This window comes from Bombus vancouverensis, chromosome 4 (assembly GCF_051014615.1).
Source record: "Bombus vancouverensis nearcticus chromosome 4, iyBomVanc1_principal, whole genome shotgun sequence".
Classification (NCBI taxonomy): Eukaryota; Metazoa; Arthropoda; class Insecta; order Hymenoptera; family Apidae; genus Bombus; species Bombus vancouverensis.
The window spans coordinates 17,928,916-17,945,868 of NC_134914.1; the positions used below are offsets into that span (position 1 = coordinate 17,928,916).

The following is a 16,953-nucleotide window of genomic DNA, read 5'->3' on the forward strand; positions in this document are numbered from 1 at the left end:
AAAGTTTTATTCTGATATTCTGATATAAAATTATCCGTTATTTAATTATTACAATGAAATATATTTAACTTTTGTAAAACATTCAATATGAAAAATATCGGGCTATGTAAAGTCAGGGACTTTTATTATAGTAGCTATCCTTATACGTTTATATGATCATGGTTCGCTATACTTTTCAAATAATCATCTAGAGTGCACAACTTCAATTCATGAAAACGTTCAGAACGGTTCAGAGAGTTGGATTTGCTAGTTCGGAAATGAAAATTGTGGTGTAATTTGTAGTTGGTAGGTTACGTTTCTCTAAATAAATGGATATAATTGACAGATATGCAAAGAAATATTTATGGGAATACGTGGTACGTTTTTGAGAATGGAAAGTGTTGTAAAAATACAAAGATACAGTAAAATATCGTTGTTGTCTGTGCGGTGCATAGCATAGGATATGGTATCGCCATCCAAAATTCAACATCAGGAGCACAAGCAGCCATCAAGAGAAAATAAATTAAACAAACACTCACGTATGTCTAACATATATACAAATTTGTATTTATGTCGAAACAATTGATAATTGAGATTATTGAACTTTTATGAACAATTTCCTTTCGATGTACATACATACGTAATAAAACGTGCATTTGCATAAAAAATTATTTCTTCTATTATATTAACATAATATACGTATAGAATGATCTTTCCGCGCGTAATATACATATGTCTATTAATAAAAAGAACATGTGATATTTCATTTTTAATCAGCATATTCTCTTCTCTTACATGATGTATTATCTTGATATTTTTGTAAAACTGCTACAGACTTAAATCTGTTCAAAACTGTACGTTTTAATAGCATTTTAAAATTGTATTTTATCACAGGTATGGGAAAAAAGATAAAAAATTCTTATGACATTTCTGTGACATTTCAGATGTTCATACAAAGAAGGAATTGAAATCATTGGAAGGAAAGTCGTTTTACTTGGATATCAAGAATCATGCTACTACAACTAAAATAGAAGCTAAGATTAAAGATTTGGGAGGAGTAAGTGTTTAGTTATATGTAGATGGCATATATGAATGATGTGTTGTTACTTCATTGCATAGTTTCTCATAGTGTATTTGTAGTAACTCTTTTCTGACACATATATCCCCACTATGTCTCTCACATTTATTTAGTTTCTTGCTCATATTTGTGATATTTATCTTCTCTTTTGTTTTCCACCGCTTTCTATTATGACTTAGCCTATTAATATTAACTTTGCAAAGATATGATTTGTCATTTTCAGAAAAATTAATTTCTCTCATAATATTTTTTATTCATATCTATTTAAAATTTTTAGTTGAAGTTTAAAAGTTGAGATAATAAGAAATAATTTGGAAACATGTTTAATTGTTAACTCTCTGCTTATTGACAAACTGTTTTCCCTTGTACAATAATTAAAAATCACCGATATATCAAAAAGCAAACTGTATTTCGGACAATTTGAATATGGTACAGAAGGATTTTCGTAAAATATTTCTGTTGACAAACAACCGTTAAAAAACCGGGTCGTGTCACGCCATCTTTAGGAAAAGCTGAGAAGTAGAAGTGAAGTGGGGCAGATTCGTCGCTTTCAACTGTTGTGTTGTGGTTTGAAAAAACAAAAAATATGGACGCGAAAATACAGGGAAAAAGGATTTTCAAGTATTCAGCGAGGCTACCGTATTCATTTAGTCAGAGTATTCATCGGCGGAGAGCGAGCAAGAATGCAAAGCGCCGCCTCCAGGCTCGTCTGCCAAGCTGTTAACGGCGAATGGCCATTTTGTGCGTGACAGTTCTCCCCCGCGAGTAACGATCTTGTCGCGCGTCCCAGCGCTCTTTTCCTTTGCCTCCTTCCTTTCGTTTCACCGCTTGAGATATATCTCGACAAACTTCTCCCTTCAAACCCTGTACCGTGAATCGCATTTTAAATATTTTACAACGCGAAGTTCGAAATATTTGCGAATTCATAAACCGATAAACAGTGTGGTTCGAGGAAGTTGTTTTGTGTGAAGGTTTCATGCGTTTCAAGACCGCTTGACAGTAACTCAACATAAACTCACTGATTATTTTCATTACCATGAATTTCTTTCAAGAAATCCTTTTCAGTTGATTTCCCGATAAAAATTCCTTGAATTATTCCCTTCATTTGATCCCACGTGCTTCGTTATTGTCTTGATTGTGCGATTCGTAACATATTATTAGAACGGTGTGTAACAATGCGGCAACCATTGTTAACTACATGAGGATTTCCAACTACATACGCATGGCTCGCACTTCTGCGAATTCGATTGATAGTAGTGCGCTTAGTTGCGCTTGAGAAGAACACGAAATTGTTTGACGTCAGCATACCGCGATGTAAACGTGTGTATTTGTGCATCCGTCAACGGGTCACTTATCACCGGGCATCCACACATTACGTATCCTTTTGATGCAACTTCCAATTTTTTTCCCGTGAGTTCAATCACTATAAAGCCGGCAAACTTTTCTTCTTTGTTCTTGCTATTTTCTTCTCCTTATTTCTACCTTTTTCGCTTTTGGTCTTGCTATCTTTCTCAATTTGTTTTGTATTTCATTTTACTTTTACATTATTCATTGTAATTAATCTATAGTTCTAGCAATCTTATTTAAGTTTTATTTATAATTTTCTAGGTAATAGAATTATTTTTAATACGGAGTGTAGACCTGGTGATTAGTGACAGAGTAGACAAGACTGGTTACATAAATTTTGAAAAACATAAATGGGGTTGTGCCAGTGGAGGCAGCGGGGGACCTCCCTCGCTGAGGAGTTTAGAAACTCCAACCCCCATGCCAACTCCTCCAACATCATTTTTTAGTCCTGAATGCCCCTTGTCTAATACAACCAATCTACGGGGTCAAACTACCCAAAGATCTGTGAGTACCATGTCAAAGTAAAATTTCACCTCTACTTTTTATACAACTGAATTTTGTGCTTTGTAATCTATGTACTATTTTTTAGAAATCGCGGGTGGAGGCAATGTTGGAGCGTGCTCTGATACAGCCACAACAGTGTTCCGTGGATCCACTCTACAACGCTCAAAATTGGGGAATTCCTATTTGGGCAATTGATAAACTTCAGTCTTGGCTTGACAAAATCTACTCATCTGTTAAAGACACGAATCATTTGAAACAATTAAGACACTCACATCAACAGAGTTCAACTAAAGATATAAAGGTCAGACACCTCAAGGGTCCTTATTTGAAATTTGAATCCTTTCAGAGGTATGTTATTTAACATAAGATCTCTATAACTATACGTCAAATTATTCTAATATACAATGACATATTGACATAGGAATACTAGACCTGTATTTGTTGAACTACCTGTGTGGCCAACATTGAATTTTCACGGTGATCCAGGCTCTTGTCCTTTCAATACGAAGAGACGAGAAAAACTGGAAAAATTAGGGAAAGAAGTAAAAGAAAACAGGGAAGGTATTCCGGCTATCAACCAAGAGGAGGTAATGTTTGATACACATATTTATGTTGTATAAAGTTTGATCGTTAGACGCAAAACATTATATTGAATGTGAATAGAAAAAAGAAATGACTCGGCGACCACGAGCAACTGTCCGCACTCGAAGAACAGAACAATTAGCTTCCGGTTATTGTGAAATTTGCCGTATTAGATATAGAGATCTGGCCAAACATGTGCAAAGCGATCAGCATCTTAGCTTTGTTCAAAATGATGATAATTTCTTGTCTTTGGATAAATTGATCAATGCAGGAGCCAATGTAGAAGCGTTTTTAAAACTAAACAGAGGAAAAAATATAGAGTACGTAAAATATATTAATAATTAAATCACTTCTTTAACAATAAGTGTTAAAGTATTGCTTAATATTTTTTTGTAGAAAAGATTGCAATTTGTTTTCCAATGGGGATCGTAATCTTCATGACACAGTATTGCCAGAAGGGAAGGTTAATAGAAATGCAAAAAGTTTAGGGGATTTTGACGTTGGAGACATAAAGATGGTACAACGTAATGGCGCACGTCGGAATCTCAGTTTAAGATTAAACTCCTCTCATAATTTACGTACACGTACAAGACACGAAAGCGGCCATTTATTAAGATCAAAAGGTAGTCCCTGGCATGAAGCCGATAAAACGGAGAAGTTCTATGACGAATTCGAAGGTTTTACTATCAAAAAGCGAGCGAAAGGGACAATTTGGATCGAAGAAGATGAACCAGGAGACAAATATATAGAAGAACATGAATTAAAAGAATCTAAGCAAAATGAATACAAAATTAAAACATTTTCGGCGGAATTAGAAGAAAAATGTTGTAATGAGAAAAATTGTGAAACATATAACAAACTTAAAGATACTAACAATCAGGACATACAAAGGACAATAAATTGTAATAACGAAGAAAATAGTATTGGAAATGACCCTGAACGCATCAAACAAGAACAAACTCTTCCAAAGAATAAAAATCATGATCAAATTAATGGAAACATAAAAAATGGTTGTAATGAAAATCTTTTAAGTACAAATGATAACAGTCGTATTAAACCTTGTAAAGTTTCGCCTGGAAACGAAACTTTAAAAGAATTGACTTGCAAATTACAGTTAGAAAATACTCCATCAAGTGCAAAAAGGTTATCAGAGCACAATGATATCAATACAGGCACAATCTGTAATGGTCATTCTGTAAGGGATGAACAGAAAATTAATAGAACACTGAATAATACAGAAAAGAACGAAGTAGCAAAAGAAGAGAAATCAAAATGTTGCAAGTCAAATAGAAGAGGTAGTCGGAGCGTCAGAGGACGGCACAGGTTGTCCGTTGAAGAACGTTTGATTGAAGATAATCGTGCATATTATAAAGTGGAAGTGTTAGGAAGTAAGTTAAGATCGAGTGTATTGTCAAACAATAATTCTCAATGTACAGTTCAAAAAGATGGGGATAGTGAAGAAAAGAAGGAAGTGCCATCTAGTGAAAAACCAGTAGTTGTACGATTTAAACGTGTAAGAAAGTCGGAACTATCATTACTAAGCGATGAAGCGGAGTCTTTTATGTTTAGGGAACTTAAACGAGATGATTCGAGTGAAATAGGCGATGACGAACAGAGTAGCGTATTACCAAGGGATACTGAAAGTGAGTGCAACGTTAGCGGCAATTCTATCTGTCCTAGTTCATTCTTAACTTCTAGTTCACCTGCAAAATCGGAAACTACCGAAGACGATTCTCAAGACTCTTTAAGTTTGGGACGAGCTAGAAAAAAAAGACGGACACAAGCAGAAGCGCTGATCAAAGATAATGTTGATTATTACAAATTCGAAACTCCTGGGAGCAGATTAAGGTATCAGGCGCCTCTAACTGGTATTAAAGAAAATCAGGAAAAAATAGAAGGTAATATTGTCGAAAAAGGTATAGAAATAGCAAAGGTGTATCCGTCCAAACCCTCACCAGAAGTTGAAAAAATGCAATTTTCTTTTGAAGCCGTACCAAAGTCTGAACCATGGTATCAAACGTATCAGCGGCAAGATGAAGGAGCAGAATTTTGGCACTATTTTAGCGAAGGGGACTCACAAAAGCCATTTCTTTTACCATATGAAATTGAAAATTTTCACGAAATTTTGATAAAAAACCAAAATAGAGCGGAAAATAAAAGAAAAGGTCGCGGACGGAGTATAGGTTGTATTGGACGATCTCCTAGGAAAAGCCCTCGTTGTCATGCTTCCACATTAGCTATTATGTCAACAATTATAAGAAAAAGAGAACAACAGCAACAACAATCTTCGAATTTGTACACGATAGATGAATGCCAATCCATCAGGTCACATGCAAATACTCCCAGACCTGATCAGAAAACTGAGTTGAAATCTGATGTAGATGAAGATCTAAAAGAAATGGTAAAAAGTATCGATGAGATGCTTAATAACGCAAACGACAGTTTCGAGTTGATTGAATCGTTTGAGCCAGATACAACACAGATGGAATTGAATTTTTATGAACCAAATATCCCAAGAGGACCACCTCCAAACTTGCTTGAATTATTGGACAGTTGTCACGATATCGTAAACTGTTTAGAAAATTCATCATGTGCAAGTTCCGAGTGTGGTGAGGGAAGTGTCGAGTCACCTTTAAAACGAAGGAAGAAGAGGAAAAATAGAACCGGATGGCCTGGAATTAAAATGAAGAGAAGACTCCAAAGCAAACCTCTGGCAGACATAAACTGTGACAGGGAAAACCTAGTGGAGAAAAATATAGGGCAAAGCGAGAAGGATTGTAATGTGCAGGTCACGAATATGTCTAACAGATTAACGGAAGAAGGTAATATTAAAATAGCCACATCCGTTACGAGTTCCATCACAGAAGATGAACAGTCATTAGGCTTCGGCCAGAGGAAGGACGACGGACGTTTATTCGAAGTGTATACCTCGAATATTTCTTCTAATACGTGTCACGACGAAAACGAGAAGAAAGACGTAAGTATAGCGGTTCCTGATAATTCCATGTTACATACAACAAATGCTGAATCCTGCACAGGTTCACTTACATCTGATATATGCAACGAGACTGACAGGAATTTCATATTGAACAAAGACTATGGATTCAGAAAAAATTTGTCGAAGATCGAAGAAATGTCAGAAAATGATCACGGAAACGATGAAAATCACGAGAACGTGTTTCGGAAAGATGTTCATTCTATATCGGAACGTCGCTTTATCTCGAACGCAACCATCAAGAAACGACAACATGACAACACATCTTCTGAAACTTGCGAATCTCGTGTAGAACTCGAAAATCATGAGATATTGTGTAGAAAGGACGCCGAGACCAAAATTGTTTCAAGGAAACATCATAATACTAACGGATTACCGAGAAAGAGGCAACAGAAGACTCATTCTGAAAACTCTGACTCTGAAATTGAACAGCATCATCGCCTCCATCATCATCACCATCATCACCTTCACCATAGTAATGTATATAAAAGGAACAGAGTAACTTCGCGAAAACGAATTTGCGCGAAGAAACGGACGAGAAAAACTGACATATCTTCAGATACAGTGTTCGAAGATGAGAATTGTAAAAAGGATTCCTATTTAAGTATTACATGTAGAAAGCAACAAACTATAAAAGGTACAAAACGACGAGCCGATACCATGTCATCGGAAACACAAGATTCTGAAGTCGATTGTGCATTATCGGGACATGTCAGTCCTACGATTATAGCTACTTCAGAACTTGAACAAAGACGTTCGAGTATTGAGTTTCAACCAGTTGTTAGAATGATGAAGATTGACGATCAAGTTGAAATGGACCACAGTATTCTCTCGGTAACGATTGCAAGCAACAGACGGTTAAGAAGTTCCAGTTCTCCGAGATCGAATACTCAACCGCCGAAAAAACGTTTAAAGACCAACCGTGGTCAATTCGGAAGGTGGTTAAAAAGTAGCTGAAATCCTCAATACGACTTTCGTTATAGTTTAAATTTTAAAATCGAGATTCAGTCTTTTATACGATCTCGTTGTTAAAATTTAATCTATATGTTCTACCAACATGTAAATTATGTATAAAATATTTGTGTATGTAGAATAGTATTTAACACTACTGGCGCACCATCGATAGGGTTTTATTAATATTTTCCTTCATGTCCTTTTCCGATTTCTAAAGTTCTATTAAGAACTTTGTACATTGATATTTTGGTGCAGTCTTTGCGTTCTTGAATCAGAAAGTTGGCGTATGTATATATATCTGTGTTTAAAGAAAGTACTTTCTTTTATTTTCTTATTTCGGTATATGTACAAAAAATGTGTACATCTAAAAGAAATTATTTTTATTTGTAAAACCAGGCTTTAGAATGCGCTGTGCTGTAAACAAGCTTCATTATAGCAAATCATAATTTTCTGTCACAAAACGCATCATTGAGTGTAAGATATAATTCAATATATATGTATGTATATATATGTTATGTATGTATATACATATATATATACATTGAATTCCTTTGCGAGAGTATATCTAAATATTTTATTTCAATGAAAAATAATGTAAGCCTTTCGCGATTTCAAAAAAGAGATGACTATTAAAGATATGAATTTTCCATTAAAAATGACAACGAGATTCTACATGCTCCTAACCTATCTTGATTTATATTATACTTCGTTATTGTGTAATATACAAAAATAGTATTGTGTTTGACTTAAATTTTATTAGATAAGATATTATATAATATCTAGAGCAACAAATTGTTTAAATAATATATTATATTTTCGATTATTTTAAGTTCTCGCGTTCCATAAACGTATTCTTCAAATCTGCGAGTTTTTTTTTCTTTTGTCTCTTCTTAATGGAATCTTTTTTCATTAATCGTTCCTGTTGACTTTCCAGAGAATCCAGACCATTCACTAAATTATCTAATTTTCTTAACAATATCTCTCTAGCAATTTTTCTATTTTGTTCTAAACTTCTAGTTTGATGACATTTTATAACTAATCCTGTAGGTTTGTGTTTTAAAATTACTGCATTATTCGTCTTGTTAGTTGCTTGACCGCCAGGTCCAGATCCTCTAACATGTTGTTCTTGTAAATCATTTTCTTCTAGCCTGGGTACTTTTGAATAATCCAAGAAGCGATTGTATGATTTATATCGAATTTGTTCCTGGCTATTTAATAGGTTACTCCAATTGTTCTTGACTTCACGACATAAAAATCCGTACATTTTTTTAACAATCAATGGTGATATATGAGTATCATAAGATTGATTATTATATGCTCTATTTAACAGCTTCAGCATTGCTATAAACAATATATAATTATATTTGTTCAATTTCACTATAACGAACTATAGATTTACAATACTCGCTGATTTTGTAGAAGTTTTTGTCCTTTCTAAAAAAAATAACCTTTACGTTAAGTAATGTATATTGTTTTACTTTATTTAAACGCATTTGCAACTGGAAGTTTATAACAAAAATGCATTATATTTTATGATTACTTACTTGCAATTGAAAGTCAATCTCTATTTGATCAATTAAATGCTTATTTTGTTTAAAATTTTTACGAATTCTGTATCGAAAATATTCTTTGTCTGTATACTTCAAATTATCACCATAGCGCAATAAATCTTTGTATAATTTTAAAATCGTTTGTCTCATTTTATACTTTTATTTTAAAATTACAATTTTTCTGACGTTCGTTAAACTATTAGATTATTAGATTTTCTGATCATTAAAACTACGAATCGTCCTAACCTCCCAATGTTAGCGTTGCGTATTACTACTAAGGGATAAATCATCCGATCAAGTTTTTTCTAATATTTTAACATATATATGTATAAACACGCCCAAATAATCACAGTTGCAATTTTTCAGTTACAAAAAAAATATATGATTAATTCTTTTGATTACATTTAACTTTATCACTAATGTTATTACCATTACTAATTTATTAATAATTTTATTAAAATATTTTGATACCAATTTTATTTTTACAAATAGATTTAACATAAAAGAATAAATAAATTACACGTTAGTATACAAAGTAATAATTTATTTAAAAAGTTGTACTTTTGAATAAAAAACATTTGAAAAATTATTTGGTTTGTAAATATGATTTCCTATATTAATCCCATATAAACGAACGTTGCGCTGTTATAATTCTTGAAATTCCATTTCAAACAGTTTTTTAATTACATCATTCATTTGTAACTCTTCTGTTATTTCAATTATTAACTCCTCTATCAATTTATCAGATATCCTGTTTAAAAATATTTTTATCATTTAAAATTTGTAAGAAATATATAGGATAGTATACTCACCATGCCACGATATCCCATGGTTTATTTTGTGTATTGCTAGAATACATTGGCTTTGATTGACACAATTTTTTATATTCACATCTGTATGTTAGAAATAGTAATTCAGTTTCTTCTGAAATAGCAAGCTGCACTCCATTTTTGATGTTTGAATCAGTAACCTTTCCATTATGAATAATCTAGAGATTTTGTTAAAAAACATATATAATTTCTATCTATTCTAATTAGATGGAGTATATTATGTCACATACTTTTAGTGCTGTTTCATAATCTACTTGACACGAAGCATCACAATGTGTCATTTTAGGAACTTTGCCCATAGAAGATATACAAATTAATTGTACATTTTCATTGTGTCTTTTAATTTCAGATAAGCTGTCGCAATTCATAAAATATTCAATTTTATTGTGCTTAATGAAGATGTATTTTTATTACTGTATTCTATTTACCCATTAAGATTACAATGTGATTGTTCATAACTGGTTTTTGTTAAAGAAGCTTTAGTATCACAATCTTTAGGTGACTGATATTTTTGTAAAAATTCTCTTAATGTTTCCACAGACGTTTCCGAAACAGGTTGCATCTCCAATTCATTTTTCTATAATATAATTCACAATAGTGAATATTAAATAATATATTAATTTTCATTATATATATATGCATATATGTATATATAATATAAAATAAACTGCAATGAGTGTTACCTTTTTTGATACAAGAGCCACTAAGTCGTTTATTACAGGAGCTAGTGCAACCAAATGCTCCTTGGGAATTGTAGTTACTTTTTTAATTAAATCATCCTCCTCGTTAGTAAAATTGTTTGCTTCAATATTTACTCCTTTGCTTTTCGTATTTTTCGCCTCTCGCATTTCTGTAGATGTCCTTTTACGTATTGCAACCGATTGTTGTCCACTATTTGTTTCAGGTTTACGCTTAGTTCGAATTTCTATATTACTATCCTATTTTATAAAACCCAATGTTTTGTTAAATCCTCCTTAAGATATTTTATTTTTAATATGTCTTACATTTTCAGAATCTATCGTTAATCCATCCATCACAGTTCGAATGTCATCTTCTTTAGAATTATTTATATTTTTCGTGGAATCAATCTGAACAACGTCCCTGGAAGATGTTGTACGCGTTATAGGACTAGGATATAGTAGTTCTGGTAACGTATAATCCTGAGCGTATAGATTTCCGATTTCCTTAGTATTATTCTCATTTTCTTTCTGATAAGTATAGCCTGCAAAATATACACTTAAAGTTATAACATATTTAGAATAATATGTACCAAGTAATATAAAACCTGAAATAATTTTCGTATACTTTTTCTTCTTATATCGTTTCTTCTCTTTAGATTACCCTTAGACATTTTAACATCCATGCTGTACATGCTTAACCGATTAGATAGATTCTTGCGATTGCAACGCCCTTTGTTAGGTAAAAATATTGGTGCAGTAGTGATTACAGGTTGTACATTCTTGTGACTTGTGGATCCATATCTACTTTCTAAATTTAACTTTAATTTAGATAAAATAGCATCACATTTATTTTGAAGATTCTTCCCCTGCAGAAGAATACATTTTTAATAAATTGTATAATTTATAAATATTAATAATAAAATTTCCTATTTAAGCATTACCAACGGTATAATTGTAGTATCTCCTGAACAGAAATAGTAAGTAGAAATCTCAACTTTATCACAAATATTTATCAGATTGTAGACAACCTGTAACACATCTTGAAGTTTTGTAGAATGACCCTCAAGAATAGAGTTTGGAATATGTTTATAATAAGCAGTTAGAGCTTGTATTAATAATTGATGTGCAGCAACCAGCTTTTGCTTTATCATATCTTGATGAAATACAATATTCTTATATTGTTTTAATCCTAGTCTGGGAGAAATAGCTCTGATATGTCTTTGAATGCTTGTAACAAGTCTGTTAAGATTGTACAGATAATTTCTTGAAAATCTTATGGAAAATTCTAGTGTTTGCTGTTGTCTTCTTTTCAAATCACTATCACCATCTGGTAAAGGAATTCTGCATAATCTAAATGATATTTCATCTAGTAGTTCAGCAATTTTCTTTTGCATCGATAATAGTTTCTGTATGGTAAATGGATCTGGTTGTATATAAACAATATCATCTTTGTTATTACTTGAATCTGTATCAGAATTATTCTCAAAATGGTTGGTTGCACGAAGAAGTTGGTTTGTATAACATTTTTTCTCTGTGATAGAAGAATCTGACAAAGACTTTTTAGCCTTAGATTTAAAAACTGTTTTCTGTCCTTCAGATTCACTATACATATAAATATTACTGCCCCGAGAAGTTGGAACTGAAACATTAGTTTTACATGTACCCCTATTCTTTGTTAACGTTTTCTCCTTTGAATAATTGTCCCCGATGCTGTTTACCTAACGTAGATGAATTAATGAAAATTTGACGTTAGAACAATATAGTGAATTAACACATTATGGTACACATAACATAGATCAAAATAAAAGCTTCAAAACACTTACTTTTGTATAAATCACTTCATTTTTAACATTAGATTTAGGATTTCGAATTCCTTTACTTCGTTCAGGGAGGGCATCTTCTTCAAGTCTTTTAAGTTCTCTATCTACATTTTGCATATTTTCTTGCAACAGGTCTTTCATATTTTGTATAGAATAGTCAACATCTTTTTTGTCAAACCTCAAACTATTTAACTCCTGTTCTTTAACGAATGAAGCCCATATACGTTCCTCATCCTCTTTGCGTCTGTGTCTCTGTACATTTCTTACTATGTGTTTAAAATGACTTTCAGGTATATACTATAACAAAAGATATTATTTTATATTAATGGTTTTTGCCATTTTAATTATTATATATATTTAAATATGCTTGCATGTTTATATATGTGTATATATATACATATATATATGTTTACATATACAAATACCTTAAAGCTATAATCTTCAGTTACTTCTAAAGAAAGAAAATGTTCTCTATCTTTATTGCTTATTTCATTGGTTGGTATATTTTCTACCATAAAAGACATTTTTTCTAGGATGAATTAAAATTTTGCAGAAGCGACAATCAAATCTTTTTGTTTACGCGACAGTATGGCAAAAATTATCTCAAAGGATGTGTGAACTCGAGGAAAATGGGTGTAACCCTATTTGTTTCGAATAGTAATATAGAAGAAAGTTAAAAAATTGTCTTCTATTCGGTTTTTGAACAGGAGTTAAATTAGCATCTTAACCTCGATCTTTTGACAACATACCAAAAATACTTCAGAGTATTCTTTTACATCGAAATTAGGCCTCTATTGAATGTTATATATTATATGTATCTATGTACATATATACATATGTATGCATAGATGTTTAAAAATTAAAAACACACGTTTATAAATACACGTCTATTTTAGTTGATATAAATAATTTTTACTTATATTTAAAATAAAACACAATTTAGATTGTAATTTCTCAATGTTCAATTTCTTTAATACATCGGAAAATATTATATCAATACAAAAATTCTTTTGCTTCGTTAGAAATTACAATCAATTAAGTGCAGAAAACTACAGGAAACTTTACAATAGAAATATTTTGACAAATGATTCTTAATATGATTATGTATTAAAAACTAAGCAATTTTCTTTTAGTTGGACAAATTTTTAACTCATGAAGATTTACAGAATACAAATATAAATAAATAAGTTAAAATAGTATTGATAAAAGCTTGGGTGCGGTTAAGGCGTGCTACCATTTGTTAAGTATCATTGGATCAATACTCATGCGCGCAAGGATATAGAAAATACAAGTGTCATGGTTGTGAACGAGTTTTGTCCTGCGTATCTGAATAGTCTACCTGACGATCTATACCTTTGCGCGCTTGCTTTTCAAATTATCCAAGTAATCAGCATTACGATCAACCTTTATTATTCTTCTGTTATGATATCATTAATACATTGCTATACGTGCTCCCAAGAATTTCAAATCTCCTTATCTAAATATATTTAATCAACTATTTCTTAGAAACGACTAAATTTCTCTTAACAGTTTATTGTAAGTGACCGCAAAATTGTTGCTAAACCGTTAACCAATCCTTAGTTAGTTCGACGTGACGTCAGGAAATTCAGGCGCAGAATCACAATTCACCAGGCTCCCGATTACTTGCATGTTGTCGATTTTTCGCCTTTTATTACGCAAAACGTCTGGAAATTTAAATCTGATTTGGTAATGTATAAGAAGACAATTTCTTCATTCTTTCTGCAGATTTAATTTATTTTTATTTCTTTTTATTTTCTGTACTTGTCACATATCATTTTGTAATACTTATATTTTTACAATGATAAAATATGCCGAATAACAATTTAATATTATGGAATGATCTTAATGGTAACGAAAAACAATATGTTACTTTTCTGTTAAGAAACAAAACGATATTGCTGTATTTGCATTTTAAAACATATTAAATTTTCAAATTAATAGTCATTTAAACATTTTAAACAGTGTATTTCATTATATGAATATTTTATATTTCAATGTTTCTTCTATTTTTTATATCAGATGATGTTTTATTTGAATTGTTTCAAATTATAGTGTAATACCTTTTCAGATTTCCAAAACATGATATACATCTAAGAAAAGCTTTTTCTAAATAAGAAAGTAATTTATATCTCTGTGATTTCTGTTTGTGTGTGTGTGCAAAAAATTTTATATGTCATTGAATTTGCTAATATTTATGTCCTTATATATCAAGTAAACATACATTTTTTCAAAATGGCATCTACAGTATTAGTTAAATTATCAACTGTACCGTTTCCTCAAGTAAGTATCAGTTATATTTTATTTAAAATATAAATATTCATCTAAATAATACACATATTACTTTTAGGGAAAGAAATCACCATCAGAGAGAGATATAGTAACATTAACAGATAGGAATGAAGGATTGAATCAAAGTATAAGACATCAAACTATAAATATTGATAGAATAGCTCAATTGGAACAAAATATGAAATTTTTACAAGAACAACATCAAGCAACTTTGGTGGCTTTACATCAAGAAGTAGAATCATTACGTCAAAAAAATAGAGGTAAGCAGTAAATCATAACATTCTTTATCAATAATATGTTTGTTTCTCCATGGATAAATAAATCCCTAATACTTCGTAATTATGTGTAGATTTACAGTTTCAATTAGTATTCTCAAAAGGATCTACTTATGTACCTAGCAGTCCTTCTTCTCCTGAAGATAATGGAAGTGGGTTTGTGAAACCAAAGGTATGCTTTACAGTCTTGACGTGTTTCATGTAGATGTATACGCGTATATGCTCATGTGTGATATCAGGAACTTTAATTAGAAATTCTCTTTTACAGGGTAGCCCAGTATGTGTGAATGTTACACCATTACAAGTGGAACTTTTGGAGAAAGATTTACAAGATACCAAAATATCTTTACAAGTACTTAGAACAGAAAATCAGTATTTTTCTGAAATTATTGAAGAGCAGAAAAAGTTAGTAGTTGCAATAATTATCGGAAGTACTTAATTATAAATTATAAAAATAATTTTGTTCATTGCAGAAAGTTGAGTTCAATAGAAGAACAAAAGATAAATAAGAAGTCAATGATAGATGTAGGAATTCAAGTAGGACTTCATTCCCCTCGAGCACATTTAATTGCATGCTTTGAAGGCACAGAAGCAGCGATAAAACGATTACGCAAACAAAATGAGGAACAGAGAGAACAAATTGCAACATTGAAAGCAACATCACCAAATATGAATGGTAATAAAGGAGCTCGATCCCGTGACAGTAATAATAGTCATCATAGTCGCGGCTCACCTACAAGCACTATACAAGAACAAACTCCTCATATATTTCCACCATTACAGAGCTACTGGCATCACAAGTCATTTAGGTAATGAGGACTTAAAATGTTTATTACTATTTCAACATATATATATTTTACAGTTTATTTATAGTACCATATTGCAGGAACGGAAGAAATCGACACAATAAATCAGACCATCAGACGGAGATGGATTCGACTATGTTACCACAACTTCAAAATGGCAATATAAAATTAGATACGATGATGTTTGAATCTCTATGTTATCGATCTCGTGGTCATCGTAATTATTATCGCGATGAGAGTAATCGAAAATATAGAGGAAACATTTCACAAAAAGATCGTAGAGATAGTGAAAATCATCACCATCATCACCATCATCATCGACGAGATTACAAGGATAGGAGTTCTAAAAGTCATCAAAAAGAATTTCCAGATTCAGCAGAAGGATCTAGCGAAGCTGATAATTCTGCAGGTGGTAAATCATAAAACAAAAGTAGTCTGTTAATATACTAGTTATGTAGCAGACTTCCTATTCTTTACCTATATACGAACAATTACGAAAGACTCTAACAACGGTATATTTGTTAATAAAAGAACAATCTACGTTTTCTTATATCTGCTTTAATAAGATAGTATTAGTTATATGCATACAGCTTGGAGTAGGATAGTCGTAATATCAAATTAAAATTACGCAATCTTTAATGTAAAAATCTAGTCAAATTTTACTCATTATAGACTACTAATATAAAAACAAAATATTCGTGCTTAATGGATACAAAAGTATTAGCTTGTATGATTATTTCTGCTGTTACAAAATAAATAGAAAAATATATGACTGTACCATTTTTAATCAGAAAAGTGACAGTATATTTCTCTCCGACAGAAAATATGATCACAATGATGATTAGAAAGAATATGAAAATGAATAATAATAATAGTTACAATAATAGTAATAGTAATAATACAAATAACAATGAAAATGTTACAATCGATATTTGTGCAATGCTATGTTCTCAAGCTTTGAATGATAAAACCTTACACTTAATGTACACGTATGATATTTCAGTATTGTGTACATATATAATTTTCTTTTCTAGTATTATTTATATAAAATTGAGACTTAACATATAATTGAATGATTCAGTGATTATTTTTTGTTATATTTTTTAAATAATTTGACATAACATTTAATAAAATGTAAGTGATGTAAACATGAAAACTGTCCTGTAATGTTTATTTATTTAGTAAGATTGTAAAAAAATAATTAAATGTCAGTTTTTGTTTTATTTATTCTCTCCTTCACCTG

At 31.3% G+C, this 16,953-nt stretch overlaps 5 protein-coding genes across 12 annotated transcripts; 2 read left to right on the top strand and 3 right to left on the bottom strand.

Annotated features, from left to right (window-relative positions):
• The first annotated feature begins 214 nt into the window (after positions 1–214).
• On the top strand, positions 215–8,095 carry LOC117166814 (uncharacterized). Of its 5 annotated transcripts, none has more exons than XM_033351132.2 (8): positions 215–518; positions 924–1,036; positions 2,666–2,908; positions 2,994–3,256; positions 3,330–3,495; positions 3,572–3,810; positions 3,887–6,467; positions 6,529–6,723. In XM_033351132.2, the coding sequence occupies exons 1-8, from the start codon at positions 443–445 to the stop codon at positions 6,577–6,579; spliced, it is 3,732 nt and encodes a 1,243-aa protein (XP_033207023.1). In that variant the 5' UTR covers positions 215–442; the 3' UTR covers positions 6,580–6,723. The 5 variants fall into 5 exon arrangements, with proteins under 5 accessions (XP_033207023.1, XP_076474022.1, XP_033207018.1 ...); XM_076617907.1 differs by having other exon boundaries at positions 216–518; positions 3,887–5,388; positions 5,479–8,095; XM_033351127.2 differs by having other exon boundaries at positions 216–518; positions 3,887–8,095.
• Positions 8,096–8,174: 79 nt separating this feature from the next.
• LOC117166723 (mitochondrial translation release factor in rescue) lies at positions 8,175–8,778 on the bottom strand. Its single transcript, XM_033350961.2, has one exon. It carries the CDS (start codon positions 8,776–8,778, stop codon positions 8,260–8,262), a length of 519 nt encoding a protein of 172 aa, XP_033206852.1. The 3' UTR covers positions 8,175–8,259.
• A 3-nt stretch (positions 8,779–8,781) lies between these two features.
• On the bottom strand, positions 8,782–9,414 carry LOC117166817 (mitochondrial ribosome and complex I assembly factor AltMIEF1). Its single transcript, XM_033351138.2, has 2 exons — positions 8,984–9,414; positions 8,782–8,873 (listed from the first exon to the last, which is right to left on the bottom strand). Exons 1-2 carry the CDS (start codon positions 9,137–9,139, stop codon positions 8,835–8,837), a joined length of 195 nt encoding a protein of 64 aa, XP_033207029.1. The 5' UTR covers positions 9,140–9,414; the 3' UTR covers positions 8,782–8,834.
• A 104-nt stretch (positions 9,415–9,518) lies between these two features.
• LOC117166815 (uncharacterized) lies at positions 9,519–13,801 on the bottom strand. Of its 4 annotated transcripts, none has more exons than XM_076617910.1 (10): positions 13,673–13,801; positions 12,323–12,616; positions 11,441–12,217; positions 11,125–11,365; positions 10,824–11,041; positions 10,503–10,757; positions 10,248–10,396; positions 10,050–10,173; positions 9,802–9,977; positions 9,519–9,740 (listed from the first exon to the last, which is right to left on the bottom strand). In XM_076617910.1, exons 2-10 carry the CDS (start codon positions 12,458–12,460, stop codon positions 9,635–9,637), a joined length of 2,184 nt encoding a protein of 727 aa, XP_076474025.1. In that variant the 5' UTR covers positions 12,461–12,616; positions 13,673–13,801; the 3' UTR covers positions 9,519–9,634. The 4 variants fall into 4 exon arrangements, with proteins under 4 accessions (XP_076474025.1, XP_076474024.1, XP_033207026.1 ...); XM_076617909.1 differs by lacking the exon at positions 13,673–13,801 and adding an exon at positions 13,191–13,487; XM_033351135.2 differs by lacking the exon at positions 13,673–13,801 and adding an exon at positions 13,069–13,170.
• An 86-nt stretch (positions 13,802–13,887) lies between these two features.
• LOC117166816 (uncharacterized) lies at positions 13,888–16,921 on the top strand. Its single transcript, XM_033351136.2, has 7 exons — positions 13,888–14,026; positions 14,409–14,620; positions 14,688–14,889; positions 14,979–15,076; positions 15,173–15,309; positions 15,378–15,713; positions 15,791–16,921. The coding sequence occupies exons 2-7, from the start codon at positions 14,573–14,575 to the stop codon at positions 16,131–16,133; spliced, it is 1,164 nt and encodes a 387-aa protein (XP_033207027.2). The 5' UTR covers positions 13,888–14,026; positions 14,409–14,572; the 3' UTR covers positions 16,134–16,921.
• Positions 16,922–16,953: the final 32 nt, after the last annotated feature.

Excerpts from the sequence above, each read along its gene's own strand:
- LOC117166814 (XM_033351127.2), top strand. The coding sequence starts at position 443 with ATGGTATCGCCATCCAAAATTCAACATCAGGAGCACAAGCAGCCATCA. Across the intron at positions 1,037-2,665 it reads AGATTAAAGATTTGGGAGGA|GTAATAGAATTATTTTTAAT; the intron begins GTAAGTGTTTAG and ends ATAATTTTCTAG. Across the intron at positions 3,496-3,571 it reads CGGCTATCAACCAAGAGGAG|AAAAAAGAAATGACTCGGCG; the intron begins GTAATGTTTGAT and ends GAATGTGAATAG.
- LOC117166723 (XM_033350961.2), bottom strand. The coding sequence starts at position 8,778 with ATGCTGAAGCTGTTAAATAGAGCATATAATAATCAATCTTATGATACT.
- LOC117166816 (XM_033351136.2), top strand. The coding sequence starts at position 14,573 with ATGGCATCTACAGTATTAGTTAAATTATCAACTGTACCGTTTCCTCAA. Across the intron at positions 14,621-14,687 it reads CAACTGTACCGTTTCCTCAA|GGAAAGAAATCACCATCAGA; the intron begins GTAAGTATCAGT and ends TATTACTTTTAG. Across the intron at positions 15,310-15,377 it reads ATTATTGAAGAGCAGAAAAA|AAAGTTGAGTTCAATAGAAG; the intron begins GTTAGTAGTTGC and ends TGTTCATTGCAG.
- LOC117166815 (XM_033351133.2), bottom strand. The coding sequence starts at position 12,843 with ATGTCTTTTATGGTAGAAAATATACCAACCAATGAAATAAGCAATAAA. Across the intron at positions 12,218-12,322 it reads ATGAAGTGATTTATACAAAA|GTAAACAGCATCGGGGACAA; the intron begins GTAAGTGTTTTG and ends CATCTACGTTAG. Across the intron at positions 11,042-11,124 it reads AAACGATATAAGAAGAAAAA|GCTATACTTATCAGAAAGAA; the intron begins GTATACGAAAAT and ends TATATTTTGCAG.
- LOC117166817 (XM_033351138.2), bottom strand. The coding sequence starts at position 9,139 with ATGAGACAAACGATTTTAAAATTATACAAAGATTTATTGCGCTATGGT. Across the intron at positions 8,874-8,983 it reads AGATTGACTTTCAATTGCAA|AAAGGACAAAAACTTCTACA; the intron begins GTAAGTAATCAT and ends TATTTTTTTTAG.